The following is a 16693-nucleotide window of genomic DNA, read 5'->3' as shown; positions in this document are numbered from 1 at the left end:
AGTTTTTCTGGACTGAAAAATGCTCATGTGCTCTACACACCACATGCAGAGTGTACATAGAAAGTGCTGGTTATGGTGCATGCATGCTATCATCATCTGAGTGTTCATGGTATTATTTCTAAGGACATGACTGTCTGTTTTTCTTTTCATTATGTGCTTTTAAGCTTCTGTATATGTTCCTCACTTACTGTGGAATAGAGAGCATTTTATGCAGAGATCGGCAGTTATCTCCTGAAATATCAGCTATCAAAAAATATCACAGTGTGTCTTATGATGGGAATGATGATTTTCTATTCTATCTGACAAAACTGAATTAGCACCTTCACATAGATTAGCACGTTGGCTGAGCAGTAGTGTGAGGATTTTCCTGGAATATTTTTAAGGTATTAAGCCTTCCAGCTGTAATAAGGTTAATACAGTTCTAAGTGACTTGAATGTCAGTTTTAGCAGTTTAACTGGTATAATATTTCTAAAAGCATGAAGAGAAACACTCTCATGTTCATTTTATTCAAAGACCACTTTGGGAAGAGGACATGTGTTTCCTTAAGGTTATCACTGAGTGTAACGGTAATAAAGCACAGAATTACAGAATGATTGAGGTTGGAAGACACCTCTGTCAGTCATAAAGTCCACCTGGAAATGATTTTTCAGCACCATGTCTCTGGCTTCGAAATATCTCCAAGAATGGAGAGTTCACAACCTGCTGTGTGAATTTTCAGTAACTCTTACAGAAAAAAAAAGTGTTTCCTGGTGTTCAGAGAGATCCTGCTGTGTTTCAATATGTGCCCATTGCCTCTTGTCCTATTACGGGGCACCAGTGGAAGGAGCCTCGCTCTTTGCACCTTCCCTTCAGGTATTTGTATTCATTACTAAGATCCCCCCTAAGCCTTCTCCAGGCTGAACAGTTTCAGCTCTCAGCCTGTGCCCATAGCAAAGATGCTCCAGTCCCTTAATCAGCTTTGTGGGCCTTTGTTGGACACTGCAGTCTGTACATATCACTTGTATTCAGGAACCCAGAGCTGGACACAGCACTCCAGGTGCTCATTAGTTCTGAATCCAAAATACAGCACTTGGAACAGCTGCTGAAAAGAAATTAACTCTCTCCCAGCTGAATCCAGGAGAAGTAGATATTCTCTTAAGATACCTGGTGGGACAATTTGATGTGGTTTGTGCCAAAAAATGAATAAATACTTCAGTGAATAGATAGATAAATCAGATGATCCTTAGCAGGCTTTTCTAGAATCTTAGAATATGCTGAGTTAGAAGGCACCCATCAGATCATGGAGTGCAGCTCTTGGCCCTGCACAGGACACCCCAAGAGTCACACCATGTGTCTGAGAGCACTGTCCAAACACTTCTTGAACTCTGTCAGGCTTGGTGCTGTGACCACTTCCCTGGGGAGCCTGCTCCAGTGCCCAACCACTGGCTGAAAAGCAGTTTCCCAGTTTTTAGTTTTTTTAACCTAAACCTCCACACAGCTTCATGTAATTTCCTCAAGTCCTGTCATGAGTCGTGAGAGTGAAGAAATTGGGTCCTGCCCTTCTGTTTCCCCTCATGAGGATGTTGAAGACCCCAATGAGGTCTCCCCTTGGTCTTTTCTCCAGGCTAAGCAAGACAAGTGACCTCATACAGCTTCCCCTTCAGTCCCGCCACCATCCTCATGACCTTCCTTTGGATGTTCTCTGACAGCTTCATTGCTTTTTTATATCATGTCACCCAGAACTGCCCCCAGCACTGGAGTTGAGGCCGCCCCAGGGCAGAGCAGAGCAGGACAATCCCCTCCTTGCCCAGCTGGCCATGCTGGGCCTGATGCCCCCAGGACAGGGATGTCCCTCCTGACTGCCAGGGCCCTGCTGGCTCACATCCAACTTTCCATCAACCAGGACCCCCAGGTCCCTTATGAGCTATATCACGCTGAAACAGCCAGTGGCATCTACCTTGCATACATCAAATACACATACACACCCTGCATAGTTAATCCTTCATCCAATACAAAGAGCTTAAGTTGGTCTTATTCAGCAATATATTCTTATGGATTCTGCAAGTTAAAGGAATTGGGAACCATTAGAACTGAATATCCTGAGAGAGAAGATATAACTTACAAACTAATAATGTAAACCATCATGTACTAGCTAAATTAAGCAGTGAAAAGCAAAATTACAATCTGATGATAAAGTATGATGAAGAAGTTATTACCTGGTAACTTATATAATGAAATTAACACTTCTTAGAGCTGGCTGTTAATTCATTTTTGGCATTGGGATTTAGAAGCAAAGAGAAATAAAATCAGGTGAGAGAGAATGCTCTTTCAGAGAGGTAAAAATGAAATGATAAAAGATGTAATTGAATCCTGGAATATATGAAAGTTAGTTTCTTTGGTCCTAAGGGGAAGCTAATAGTGTAGCTTTGTTTCCATTTACTTCGATTTATGCATGAGTACAACTAAGTCTTATTAGGGCCTTGTAACAACACTTACTAATTTTTAGGAACTGTTGTGTAGGAAAATTGGAACAGGGACACATTATTTTCCCGTCCTGGTCATAAAAGTAAATGCAGGGGGAGACAGCCCAAAGATATATGAAATATCTGTTTGTGTGAATTCTGTTCACAATGCAAATTCACTCAATTCATTTTTGTTCCATCTTCCTACGTTGGATCAACTTGGGTTATTGCTTACACAGGCATGTGTGAAAATGTCTTTCTTATTTTGCAATATATAATGAGTACTGTGGCATTACCCAAATAAAGGACTCAAAAAATCACTATCTAGTATATTTTTCTCCTAAGTAACAGATCAAAATATTGTCTAAGTTTAAAGTGCAAATACTGCTTTACCTTGCACAGTAGCTGGAATTCTCTGTTAAAATTAGTACAATTCTAGGATGAAAATAGAGCTTTTCAAAAGTTGATTTTCTAAAATAGCTATCTGTCTATCTGAGCTCTTTTAAAGTTAATAAAGTGTCAAGTTCAAAGACAAAATATTAATAAGAGACATAGATACTAATTTTAAGAATAAATTGTCCTTTGGATGTACTGATTGCTTTCTACTGGCTGGATTGAGGCCTAGTTAACTAGCTGAGACTGGACACTGAGTTTTTTAGTGTATGAACCTAATGGTGAATTTTCATGGTTGAAATTGCTTAAAAAAATATAAGCTTTTGTTAAGGAAGGAATTTTAGAAAATAGCTCTTTTACTTTTGTTGTTTTGGTATTCTTAACTAAATATACAGGGGACAAGGATGTGAGTTTGGTGTTTTTTTGGCCTTGGGGTTTAGTTATGTTACTGGGGTTTGGCATGTCAAATAAATTTAGTTTTGCATTCTGACGAGCAGTTATTGTGGGACAGTATTGGTAAGGGCTGATGTTACTCAGCAGGAAAAAATAAAAAGAAAACATTAATAACCATAATTTGTAATGTAGTTCTGGAAAATCAGGAATTCCAACTAAGAACTGTTTAACATGTTCTTTAATAATCCATTTATATTATTAATAGTAATTTTCCTGGAAATAACTTTTTGCACATCTGTTCTTATTGTAAAGACATGTTCTTCTCCTCCTTCAAATATATCCCAAACGTTCACACTTTTTGGTTCAGACCACAGCTCCTTGTCCTAATATCTTCTGAGACTTTCACTTACATGGTAACACTGAAGATATTTGATTGATGCAATTCAGATGGTGACATCCTGTGAACCACATGCCCTCTGTGTTGCACTAATTTCATTTCAGCATTTTTTAATTGGTCTTGCTGGAGTTCCACAAAAGATAAAAGAGCAATTGCTCAGTTACTGCTCAGAGATTATCAACATTTAGCAATATATGTCCTAATAGCTCTGTCTACTATAGACAAGACATAAACATCATAAAAATGCATTTAATTTTTCAGGGATAAAAAACATACTGCTAGTCCCTCAATGGATTTTTTTTTTTTTCAAATACAATACTTTCCCACAATAAAGATTGCTGTGTGAATAGTGCTTTCCAAAGCCTTTGACAGTCTCTTGTCATTTTCTCTTCTCTTGTAGCTGATGGATGCACTGACTGGTCTGTGGATTACAAGAAATATCAAGTTCTAGTGGGAGAACCTGTTCGTATAAAGTGTGCACTCTTTTATGGATATATTAGAGCTAATTACTCCCTAGCCCAAAGTGCTGGACTTAGTTTGATGTGGTACAAAAGCTCTGGACCTGGAGATTTTGAGGAACCTATAGCTTTTGATGGAACCAGAATGAGCAAAGAAGAAGACTCCATTTGGTTCAGACCAACAGTGGTACAAGACAGCGGGCTCTATGCATGTGTTATAAGGTACTATATTTTTAATATACTGTATTTTAATTAACCAAACATGAAACAAGGCTCTTAATAGTGAGACTTTTGTGCCAAAAGAAAATTTTCTGACTGTGTTCTCTTTTCTTCTGCTCCTGGTATTCCCTTCCATGAAGGTTTTTAAACTCTGAGTAGAAATTGCTATCCTAGAGTAAAAAAAATTCTTTTTTTTTGCATTCAGATTTAATTTTATGTTGATTTCATTATTAAGTAATTTAACTGAATTAACTTTTCTTCTGTAAAAAAATTTGCTATTTGATGTAAAGTAGTTGCACCAAGGAAAACAGAAGGTGAAATTTCAGCATTTTCACATAAATCCTTTAGAATTACATCTGGCTTAACCTGATAATAGAGGCTGCGTATCTCTAGATGTCTTCGAAAAAAATTTAACTCTCTGATTCATCAGGTTTTATCACCAGAAACTGGACTGGATTCTGTTTCTGCTTTCTGCAACATTTCAGCTTCAGGTTTCAGCTTCTTTTTGCATCTTTAAAATGGTTTACAGAGAGATATTTTTCCAGCCCCTTACAGTATTCTTCTCTATTTGGATAACTATACACCCGGTCTTGCTACAAATACACAATAGAAAGAGTCAAAAGCAAAGTGTAGAACAATTGAGTGGCTAAAAGAAATGCACGATGCAGCTAGTACAGTAATGGAAGGAAAATGTGGAAATTGTTTTATCAGCAACTAGAAAGGTTTACTGTCTGCCACTTTTTTTTAATTGGGTTTTTTTTTTGGTTGGTTGGTTTTGGATTTTTGTCTTGGGTAGAGGGAGGGGGAGCACAGATTGCTGTCTGGCTTGTGTGTGCTGATGGAGATTTTTTACTAAATAATGTGTTTATAAAAACATTATTCTATGAGCTTTTTATATAACCTGTGAGATATTTCATTTCACATTGTTTGTCCAATGGCATACTCAACATGGTTTTGCTGATGATGACAGTTCTCTTTAAAAGAAAAGTACAAAAACCTACAAATTAAGCTCATTCAGGAGAATTTTTAGTTATATTTGGATTAATATTTTCTGATAAGTGTGTAACAGTAGCAATGAAAATGAAAACAGTTTTGTCAATTATTCCAAAATGCAATTTAAAATACCACAATTAATCTCCTCTTTTTATATAAAGAAAATCTTAATTATCCGTTGTTGCAATTTCTAGCAAGTATAGATAAAGGCTGAATTTAGCTACTCAGACATACTTTAAGTTTATAATCTCAACCTGTATTCATGGATTTTTATTTAATCCAGAGGTAGGTAGGACCATGTTCTAATCTGCTTTAAACTACTGTGATGGTTTGCTACCAGTCAGAAATTAGACCTAAAAATAAACCACTCCTCTTCCCACCACCCCCTTTGGCAAGAGAGGGGCAAAGGCAGAGGCTATGGGTTGAGATAAAAGTTTACTGAAAGCAAACAGCAGTGGAGTGTGAAATGCACAGTATTAGCAACAATATTAATAACAAATAAAAAGGTACTTGTCTCAGTTTGAAAAGACAGGTGTCTGTTAAGGAAGGCGGGAGCCTCCCTTGGAATGAAAAATGCAAACCCCCTCCCTCTGAATTATTATAATTTTGAAATTAAGGGGCTCTCAGGCAAAGATATGGGAGTAGGAATAACACTTCTTAATTATGTTATTTTTGTATTGCTTTATAGTGTTTCTTTTTTTGTACTGTCTTATATTTTTTAATAAATTAGATGATAACTAGGGACGAAAGGGCATCCACAAGCCAGTTAGGTAACTGATAGTGAGTAGGGACAGAACCTATTATTTCATAATGCGTCAATTTACAGCGTCAATGTCCAACCAGATTGGACCACATTACCGGACTTGTCCAAGGTGGACGGGCCACCTTTACTTAACCTGGAAAATGAACATGTAACTAGAAAAAAAAAAAATACAGTAGTACAAAACAATAGTGACAGAGTCAGAATATGACCTGTGGGTCAGAATACGACACACTTGTGGGTCAGGTTGTTGGTAGCAGTCACAACAAATGATGACTGCAGTCCTGCACGTGTGGTTCTGTTGGAGCAGTGATCCTGTAGAAGGGTGAAGTTTTTCTCTGAAGGTCCAGTGGTGGTGCAGATAGGCCTGATCTTCCTCTGAGAATCCAGTGGAAAAGAAAGCTGTTCCTCTAGGAATCCAGAGGGAAAAGACTGCCTGTGGTGTTCCAAATCTCAGATTATATCCAGATAGGAATGCTTGGCTCATTCCCCTGAGCAGAGCATCTCACAATGGGATGATGTAATTTTATCAGTCATGCAGTGACACTCAATGGCCCATTAACAGAAGATATTTCCCAGAGGGAGGATTGGTCGTGGTAGAGATAAAGCAAACTGCCCCACCTGGTTTTAACAGGTGGCCAAATTAGCAGAAGACAACTGCACCACCTATAATAGATGGCAATAGAATACACACCCCCAGCCACATCTAGCAGCCTAAGACAGTGCTTTACACTCGAAGGGTGTTCATCACCTTGACCTAGTCCTGTGTGGCCACTGGGACAAAGAAAAGATGGTGGCAAGATGGGACAAAGACAAGATGGTCTCCTTAGGTTGTGCCATGTGGCTTTTCCCACACAAAGATAAGATGGCAGCTGTTCCTGCACCCAGCACCATGTACATTTTCCCAGACAAAGACAAGTTGGTGGGAGCTGCTCACAGATTGCTTTCCCCATCCCTAAGTCCAAAACAATGGAAAACAATGATGGACAAACCTCTGACATCTAAACTGTTCATGTTGCACTGCGCTGCCACTCTGCTGCACTGGTCGCAGCTCCTCTTGGCTTGGTTTAGCCACTATTTTGATCCCTGCAGCTGCTTCCCACAGCAGCACTGCCATTTTTGACTGCTCTGCTCCACTGGGGTACAGGCTGCATTAGCTGCTGGTCAGAACCACATCCCAGAGTCACAACTGAGGGACGGGAAACAGATTGGTGATGGTGGTAGAGGATGAGGTCAATGTCATGTCACAGGGTTGCATGTTATTTATCATATATGGACAGTGAATGTAGCTGGATAAGCTGCAGTAAGAGTTAATGTATATATTCAAGTGCAGCTCCCAGAAATTACATATATGTTACATACACCTAATATAATAGTAAATAATAAGTAGCTTCTGTCAAAAATTCTGCCTTTAAAGTTTCAAAAATAGCTGAAATATTGTTCCTATCAAGAGAACACTTCCTTCATGTATTCTTTTCCTTCCCTGCCTGAAAACATCAATTACAATGTCTCTAGTAGTTGCCCAACATAATATCAGCATTGATAGGGAAACTGGAGTTCTGTAGTTAGGTATTAGTGAAGATTTATGTGATTTAGAATCATAGAATCATAGTATCATTTGGGTTGGAAAAGATCTCCAAGATCATGGAGTCCAACCTTTCAACAAGGAGGACCACATCAAGTAAAACATTGCATAAAGTGCCACATCCAGTTATTTCTTGAATGCTTCCAGGGATGGTGATTCCATTTCCCTGGGCACTTCATTCCAGTGCCTAACTACCCTTTCAGTGAAGAAACTATTCCTGATGTCCAGCCTGAACTTCCCCTGATGCAGCTCTTGTCCTGTTGCTGGTTGCCTGGGAGAAATGGCCAGCCCCTATCTGGCTACAACCTCCTTTAGAATAGTTTTAGAAAGTGATAAGATCTCTCCTGAAACTCCTCTTCTTTTGACTAAACCCAAATCATTCTGCAATTCCTCATATGATTCACTCTCTAGACCTTTCACCAGCTCCATAACCATTCCCTAGACATGCTTCACCTGCTGAATGCCTTTCTTGCAGTGAGGGGCTCAAAACTGGACATAAGATTTGAGGTATGGCCTTACCTTTGTGGAGTACAGGGGAACAATCACTGCCCTGCTCCTGCTGGCCACACTATTGCTGATACAAGCCAGAATGCCATTGGTGTTCTTGGTCACCTGGGCTGTTGACCAGAACTCCAAGATTCTTTCCTGCTGAGCCACTTTTGAGCCACTCTTTCCTCATCCTGTACCACTGCATGGGGCTGCTGTGACCAAAGTGCATTACCCATCACTTCACCTTTTTTAACCTCATGCAGTTGGCCTCAGCCCATTGATCCAGCCTGTCCCAAACTCTCTGCAGTGCCTTTGTACATGCAGACCAGCATTTCTGCCCAGCTCACTCTTATCTGCAGAATTACTGAGGGTGCACTCATTGCCTTCTTCTAAACTATCAATAAAAATATAAACAGAACTGGCCCAGTAGTGAACCGTGGGGAACCCCACTATTGATGGCCAACAACTGGATGTAGCACTGTTCACCATGACCCTTGGGATCCACCCATCCAGCCATGATTTATATTTATGAACATGTTTAATGTTTATGAACATGAATTGCTTTGTTAAGCTGTAATATTTAGTCGAGAAAAATGCATATGAACAAGTCTTGTTCAGAAACATAAGAGTGTCTGTAAAGAATGCTTAGGAGACAGACAAATAGAGATAACAATGGAAGTTTAAATAAAGCATTACAAATTATATTATAGATGAAAAACCTTCTCTATCTTTAACATACTTAAATTAATTAGAAACTTATTAGCCATAAAAATGCTGCCTATAATTAATTTAGTGATATTCAGCTTTGAAGATTCAAATTCAGATGACAGCAAGGTTCAAACAGGGAATAACATCATCTATGGAGATTGTTCAATTCTATTTCGTCTCCAGTTGGTAAAAAACCTGAGCACCTGCTTCAGAATGCTTAACTGTTTCTATTAGTAACACACAGTACAAGAATTTAGACAAAGAGGTGAAGTCTGAAGTAGTGTGAAGTGTACAGAATTTTCGGATGGATGGATGGATGGATGGATGGATGGACGGATGGATGGATGGAAGGAAGTTGCGGAAGGAAGTTGCGGAAGGAAGGAAGTTGCGGAAGGAAGTTGCGGAAGTTGCGGAAGTTGCGGAAGTTGCGGAAGTTGCGGAAGTTGCGGAAGGAAGGAAGGAAGGAAGGAAGGAAGGAAGTTGCAGAAGGAAGTTGTGGAAGGAAGTTGCGGAAGGAAGTTGCGGAAGGAAGTTGCGGAAGGAAGGAAGTTGCGGAAGGAAGTTGCAGAAGGAAGTTGCGGAAGGAAGGAAGTTGCGGAAGTTGCGGAAGTTGCGGAAGTTGCGGAAGTTGCGGAAGTTGCGGAAGGAAGGAAGGAAGGAAGGAAGGAAGGAAGGAAGGGAGGAAGGAAGGGAGGAAGGAAGGAAGGGAGGAAGGACGTTGCAGAAGTTGCGGAAGTTGCGGAAGGAAGGAAGGGAGGAAGGGAGGAAGGAAGGAATCAGATTATTGTCTACTCTTGCATTTAGCTTCATTCCCCTTCCTATAGTCTTGCATGTCTGAAGGTAGAGGCTTTAAATGTAGCAGTAATTCTAACTAATTTTTAAGGTCAGCTTTTATTTTTGCTGTTTAGCTATGTATAAAATATCAGTATTCATATTCATAGCAGTTGTATTTTCTGTTTTTATATTTACACATAGATATGTACATGCGTCCACACATACAGATATTACATTGTTGAATTTATAAAAAATTAGTTCTTTATCTTAATCATCTGAAAATTAATTTTAAGTTAGATAGCATAAATTTATTTTCTTAGATAGGATGTGTCATCTTCAAATATGAAGTATTGGTTTTCTGGAATTTTAAAGATCTAATTTTGTCAAATCATGTCAATGATGGATTAATTAATGGCACTATTTAACTGTTAATTGTACAGTTTGTTAAAATAATCGCAGATATATGAATGATGCATTGCTAGAAATAATCACAGATATATGAATGATGCATTGCTACCAACACATAGTTATTTATTTAAATAAACCTGAAATAATAAATGGGAAGTTTAAAATAACATGTGTAACTAATTTTTAATGAAAACTCTCTTTCTTTCCTTTCCTTTCCTTTCCTTTCCTTTCCTTTCCTTTCCTTTCCTTTCCTTTCCTTTCCTTTCCTTTCCTTTCCTTTCCTTTCCTTTCCTTTCCTTTCCTTTCCTTTCCTTTCCTTTCCTTTCCTTTCCTTTCCTTTCCTTTCCTTTCCTTTCCTTTCCTTTCCTTTCCTTTCCTTTCCTTTCCTTTCCTTTCCTTTCCTTTCCTTTCCTTTCCTTTCCTTTCCTTTCCTTTCCTTTCCTTTCCTTTCCTTTCCTTTCCTTTCCTTTCCTTTCCTTTCCTTTCCTTTCCTTTCCTTTCCTTTCCTTTCCTTTCCTTCTTTTCTTTTCTTTTCTTTTCTTTTCTTTTCTTTTCTTTTCTTTTCTTTTCTTTTCTTTTCTTTTCTTTTCTTTTCTTTTCTTTTCTTTTCTTTTCTTTTCTTTTCTTTTCTTTTCTTTTCTTTTCTTTTCTTTTCTTTTCTTTTCTTTTCTTTTCTTTTCTTTTCTTTTCTTTTCTTCTTTTTTTTTCTTTTCTTTCTTTTTTTCTTTTCTCTTCCTTCCTTCCTTCCTTCCTTCCCGAAGGCTAACCATCCACAATAGAAACGTGTTAAATTACAAATTCAATTTAAGAAGAATATATATTTTTATATATTTCATGTATTCACAATTGTTTAATTAATTGTCAGAAATCTTGAATGCACAGTGTATAAGAAAATCTTTGCTCTACTGAAGTAAATAGTGAGCAAGGAAAAGAAATAGAATTAATTTTTCATAAACCTGGTGGAAGCATAATTTCTTCATCATCTTGAATAATGTAAAACATGTTTACAAGTGGGAATTGCTATTTCTGGGTACCAACCATTTTTGAAATCTGTCTTACCCAATGAGGGCCTTTTATCCTGGCTATATATGCTTATAAATATTTTTATTTCTTTATAAAGTTTTTAAAAATTATTATCTTAAGAAAAGAGTAAGCATTCATATAACAACTACATATCAAATTTCAATTAAAAAAAAAAGCAACGCCCCCCCCCCCCAAAAAAAAACAACAAAACAAACACTCCCCGTCAAAAAAAAAAAAAAAAAAAAGGGAGAAAGTATCTGAAAATCAAGTCTTAAAACAGTTTGTCTTTAAAGTTTGTAATCATGGTGTTCCCTAGATCTGCATGAGATCTTTGGTTAGGTTTATGTGTATTACTGACAAAGGAATCTGACAATGGATAAGAGAAATAAGCTTTCTCAAAGGAATCCTAAGTGAGCTAGCAATACTCAGAAAGAAGGAAGTCTCAGAAGAGCCTGTTATTCTATTAATTCCTTTGAGACAGTATTATCACTCATTGTCCTGGGTAACAAGTGATAGGACACGGCTGCACAGTGGTGATTGTGGAAGTGCTACATTAACAGTTGGACTGAGCATCTTAGAGATCTTTTCCACCCTTAGCAATCCTATAGTTCTAAGAAAACAACAGCTTTGACAGCCTCTTGAAATGGTGCAAGTTCAGGAGAGCCTCTTTCAACACATGAGATGGACTTTCCTTAGTCCCTGCTTTGTGGTCATTTGTTTTATAGAGAGCATGGGGTCAATTAACTGTGTCTTCATTATTTTTACACTCCATTTGTAAACTTGTCTAAGCTTTTTCCAAGGACTTTTTGTGAAGATGATAACCATCACAAGGAATCTGGCTCTTATTTTCTTATGTTTGCTCCATCTCCTTTTCAAATGCAAGCTTAGTAGGCTAATCAGATATTGATATAATTTTTGACTGTGGCTTAGAGAGGCTTGGTGAGTTGAAAAAGCCTTCCGGCTAACATTAGGAATTTATACAGGCTGGGCAGCTGGAGCTTACATTAAGTGTTCTGTACAGATGGCAAAAGCAGTTGCTCCTAGAAATAAATGTGGGATTTTCTTGAAGGTAATGCTTGTTGAAAGTCAGGAGATTGAAATTTACTAATTCCCCACACCCCTGCCCTGACACAGCAGGAGATCAGCTGTCTGACATTAGCATCTTCATTGTACATAATAAACACCTTCCACATGTGTTAGGACAAAACAAATACCTAATACTGAGGAGATGAGCAGGTGAGTGCAGGGTACATCTTCTCATTGTGGAGTTGGTATAACTCATGCATAAAGCTAAATTCCAGCTTGTGTTTGCTATTTGCTTCGCTGAGTGAGAACTCAACAATGAAAAATAAGCAAACAAGCATGATGATGAGTAGAAAAAGGTGCAATATGACCCTTATGGTCAGTGGGTGGAGTCATGAATATATGAGGAGTCTTGATGGTCTAGAACTGTACAGGTTAGTCCAGATAAGTCTTTTATGTAGGGCTTGAAGGTTTCTATAAAGACCTATATTAATTTTTATAGGGCAAAATAGCAAATGCCTATACTGTCACAGAATAGGGAAAGAATGTTGATATTGGAAAAATGAAGAAATTAGTGTATTTGAGCAGAAGGTGTTAATATTGCATTTTAACAGCTCTGAACTTATAGGAGAGGTGAAAATAATGCTTGAAGAAAGACTTAAAAAAAAGCTTTTTATGTTATATCCAGTTTCTTTTACTGCTAATTATTTTGTTGTTGAGATATTTTCTTCAATATACCAATGTAACAAGTAAGTTTGACTACTGCTTCCACTGTTTTATTAGAGGTTTGTTATTTTCTCCTTAAGAACACTTTCAGCAAACCAGATTTGCCCTTTGCTTGTCAAGGTTTTTCTGCTCACAACTAAATTAATAATTCTGACCAAAAAAAGTAACACTTCAGATCTCATTTCAACAAAATAGTAAAATATGACTGTAATGTTTGATTTTACATATGTAACTTAAGAGAGGAAAATCCTAACAGATAGTCAGGTTGCATTACTATGCAACATTCATTGTAAAAAAAAAACTTGCAACAGAATGGAAGAAGTGACTTTACAGCTGCCTCTTTAGCAAATGCAGGAGAAAGAGAAAATACAAATAAAGTTAATTCCATATAACAGATATTTAAGTCAAGGATCGATTGTTGCTCCAAAAAAATGGAAGACAAAGGCAAAGAATTCAAATGCTTTTTTACTCATTTTCATAACAGTGGCTTTTAATTTTTTCAAATTTTTATAGACTTTTTTTGTTTCCTCTCACAGAACTCAAAACAACCAAGTTGTATTGCTAGTAGTAATATGGGCCACTACTTGGTCATTTAAGTTTGCTCTTCATATCTAATACTGTATTTTGAATCTGCCCTGCAAATGCTTACCTCTTTGTATATAAGCTATCTGTGGACATCAAATTCAGTTTAAGCATCTAGGTTCTAAAAAGCTGCATGTCAGTTGTTTCCTTTTTTAATTCTGCTTGTTCTCAGGACAGAAGGAAATTTAACTGATGTTAAAATATAGCTAAGATTTTATTCCATTATACAGGGATAGGTGTCTAATGCTGTTTTAGAGGCTCTAGGAGCATTTCCAGGACACTTACAAGGGAATGACATATTGACACTAGATCTGGGGGAGGCTGAATGTGGGATACATTTGGGTAAGCCACATGCCACTACTCACCCACTCTAAGGTAAATAAAAAAGCTTTTTGTGGCTTTTGAGCTAAACCATTTTCTAGGCTCCATCAGGCAGACTGACAGCTACAGTAGGATTTTAGATGTAGCATGCAGGTGTGTGAATGTAAATGGATGATAGAACTGAAATGTCTTAAACTGCATTCTAAACTAAATTAACTTTGTGTGTTTCCATCACATAGATTGTAATGCAGTGGCTGATATGAAAGTCAAGGGACATATGTCTGTACTTAGTGCTATGACATGAAGCTGGCATTTTAAAATATTAAACTTACTGGATGAGTTTATAATACAGGAAAGTAATGGAATTTAATTATGATCATATTTTTTTCTGAAATGCAAATCACAAAATTCATCAGACTGACTTAAAAGCCATCAGTACAACAAATAAGTCTTTCAGTAAATAGTTTAGTATTTCAATGTTTCTAACAAAAAATATTACAAATCATCCTTTAGAAAAGGGAAAGAAAAGCAGCAGTTGTGAATCTTTAGTCAGGCTCCCAGAAGTATCAAATATTAGATGAGCTCTGGTGAAGAGAGATGATGTTTTCATGACTTTTCCAGAAAGGTTCAATCTGAAAAGGGGGTGTGTGCCATGACCCAGGAAGGTTACTGATACAGCAGAGACACTGTAGGGAATTTGCCTACTGACTACTTTCTGCTACCACTATGGTAAGAATCAGTAAAGCTGGGAATAAGGTGCTGTGTTTTCAGGGTGTTTTTGGAACAATTCCATTAACATCTACTTCCCACAGCAATTAGAATATTTCTCCCAGGCCAAAATTGAGCTAAAGCAGTCCTAGCAGCAGTGAGAAGTTCTTCCATGGTCCTTGTTCTGACCCTTGCTTCTCTCTCCTCTTCCTTCACAAAGCAGAGGCACCCAATATTCCCAGTAATGAAGAGGTTGTGTAGTTCCCAGCACAAAGAAGAGCGGAAAGGTGAAGGCCTCCATCCCTCTTTCTCTTCTCTTCAATCTTCTCTATTAAAAAAAAAAAAAAAAAACAAACAAAACAAAAAACCAGAAAAACTGGGATATCATCTTTATCTGATATAGAAAGAAAGAAGAAACATCTTTATCACAGGTCTTCAATCTGAGGCTTAATTATTTGTGTAGGGGTTGTTTGTGTATGCTACGGAAAGTTGAGTAAATGTAGGAGGATGCCATGGTGAGAAAAATTTTTAAAAAATGGTTGGAAGGTTTTTTATACCTGTGAGGAGAAGTGTTCAGATGCAAATCAGGCAGACATTGGGAAACTTGTTGTAATCATAACAAAATCAATGGAGGAGAAAACAGTGGTAATGTTAGCAGTGAAAAATAAATAGGCTGCAATGAAATAGAATTTAATTAATTATTTAATTAATTTCATTGAAGTTTTCCAATACGTCTAAGAGATTCTTTTTATTTTTGGCCATCCAGTAAATAATTTTATAGGAATTCTGACTCCTAGTCAAAAGCACAAATAAGAGAGAGTATGGAGGGAACTGGAGGAAAAAGTACGGATACTGATGTAAATGAAATATTGCCTTGGAAATGTAGGGCATGAAAAAAGCAAGTCTTGCTGAGTCTGGCAATGTCAAAATAGCAGGTTTTTCAAAGGATTGCTGATGCACATGATTCAATAGTTCATTGTGAAGAGAGTAGAGTACTTGGAGAAGTCATGTGAGATCTCAAAATGACTCCAGATTTGATGTGCAAGAAGTAATAAAATGACATCTTGTAACATGTAAATAATCTGGATTAAAATATTTCACTTCTGTGTTCTATTATCATAAAATCAGAGTTCACATGTAAGCAAGAGGTAAATAACGACTCATGCTTGCAAAGATTCCATTTTATAATGAATTGTTTCTTCAGTTCCAATAGTGTCTATAGAACGACTAAAGAGTAACTCTTTTTTAGTAAATATATCCTGAATTAATGGTAGTATGAAAAAAATAAATTTGCTTTAGTTTTTTAATATCTTCTTTTAAAGCTTACAGGCAGACTTAACAGATAGAACTTATTTATAACACTGAAAATAATATTCAGATATTCCCACTATAGAGAGGAACTAATGAAATTTGCATATTTGGTGCATGTTTAGTATTACCATCTGTCAAAGTAATATAGCCTGGTGGTGCTAATTTCAAAGGTGATGACAGTGACCAAACAAATCTTGTGGTATTTAATTGCAAAGGCTGAGAAGATTATCAAAGGTCAGGGATGTCTCTGTAATCTTCATTCAGCCTTTTAATGTAGTAAGCATTACGATACAGCATTTGAGTGCTAAATTTGGTCTTCATTTAGAAAATTAATCAAGATTAGACAGTGAGAAGGGCTCCTTTTTCACTTATTCCAAGAGCTAGTTTGTGCATGTAAATACACACTCTAATACACACATACACATCCATAGTTTCTCAACTATGCTCAGCATACATATAGATTTGAATATGCATATATGTGCAATATTTGAAGATATATCTCTTTGTATATAATAATAGAATCTCAGAGGTTGGAAAGAACCTTAAAGGTTATCTATTTCCAACCCTTTGCCCTGGGCAGGGACACCTTCCATGAGAGCAGGTTGCTCAGAGCCCCATCCAGCCTGGTCTTGAACACTTCCCGAGATGGGGCATCCACAGCTTCTTTGGGCAGCCTGTGCCAGGGCTTCACTACCCCCTGGATAAATAATTTCTTTTTAACACCTAGAACAGACCTACCCTCTTGTAGCTTAAAACCATTCCTCCTTGTCATATCACTAGCTGCCTGTGGCAAAAGTCAGTCTCTATCTTTTCTGAAACTCCCTTCAAGAAGACTGGAAAGTTTCCTCCAAGTCTTCTCATTTCCAGGCTGAGCTAACAAAGGTCTCTCAGCCTGTCCATAGCATAGTTGCCACAGATCACCTTCATGGCCCTTCTCTGGACCCTCTCCTACCCTCTCTAACCTCTCACATCTCTCTTGT

General features: G+C 37.4%; 1 protein-coding gene across 1 annotated transcript in view; it reads left to right on the top strand.

Moving 5' to 3' along the window:
• The window catches only part of IL1RAPL1 (interleukin 1 receptor accessory protein like 1), a 665062-nt gene that overhangs the window by 353563 nt on the left and 294806 nt on the right, over window positions 1-16693 (top strand). Inside the window, exon 3 of the mRNA XM_053969631.1 lies at window positions 4026-4305. Coding sequence (XP_053825606.1) covers window positions 4026-4305 — 280 coding nt within the window. The remainder of the gene's footprint in view (window positions 1-4025; window positions 4306-16693) is intronic.

Source organism: Vidua macroura, chromosome 2 (assembly GCF_024509145.1).
Source record: "Vidua macroura isolate BioBank_ID:100142 chromosome 2, ASM2450914v1, whole genome shotgun sequence".
Lineage (NCBI taxonomy): Eukaryota > Metazoa > Chordata > Aves > Passeriformes > Viduidae > Vidua > Vidua macroura.
Note: the sequence above shows the minus strand (reverse complement) of the source record. Positions and strands in the feature narration are given on the sequence as shown.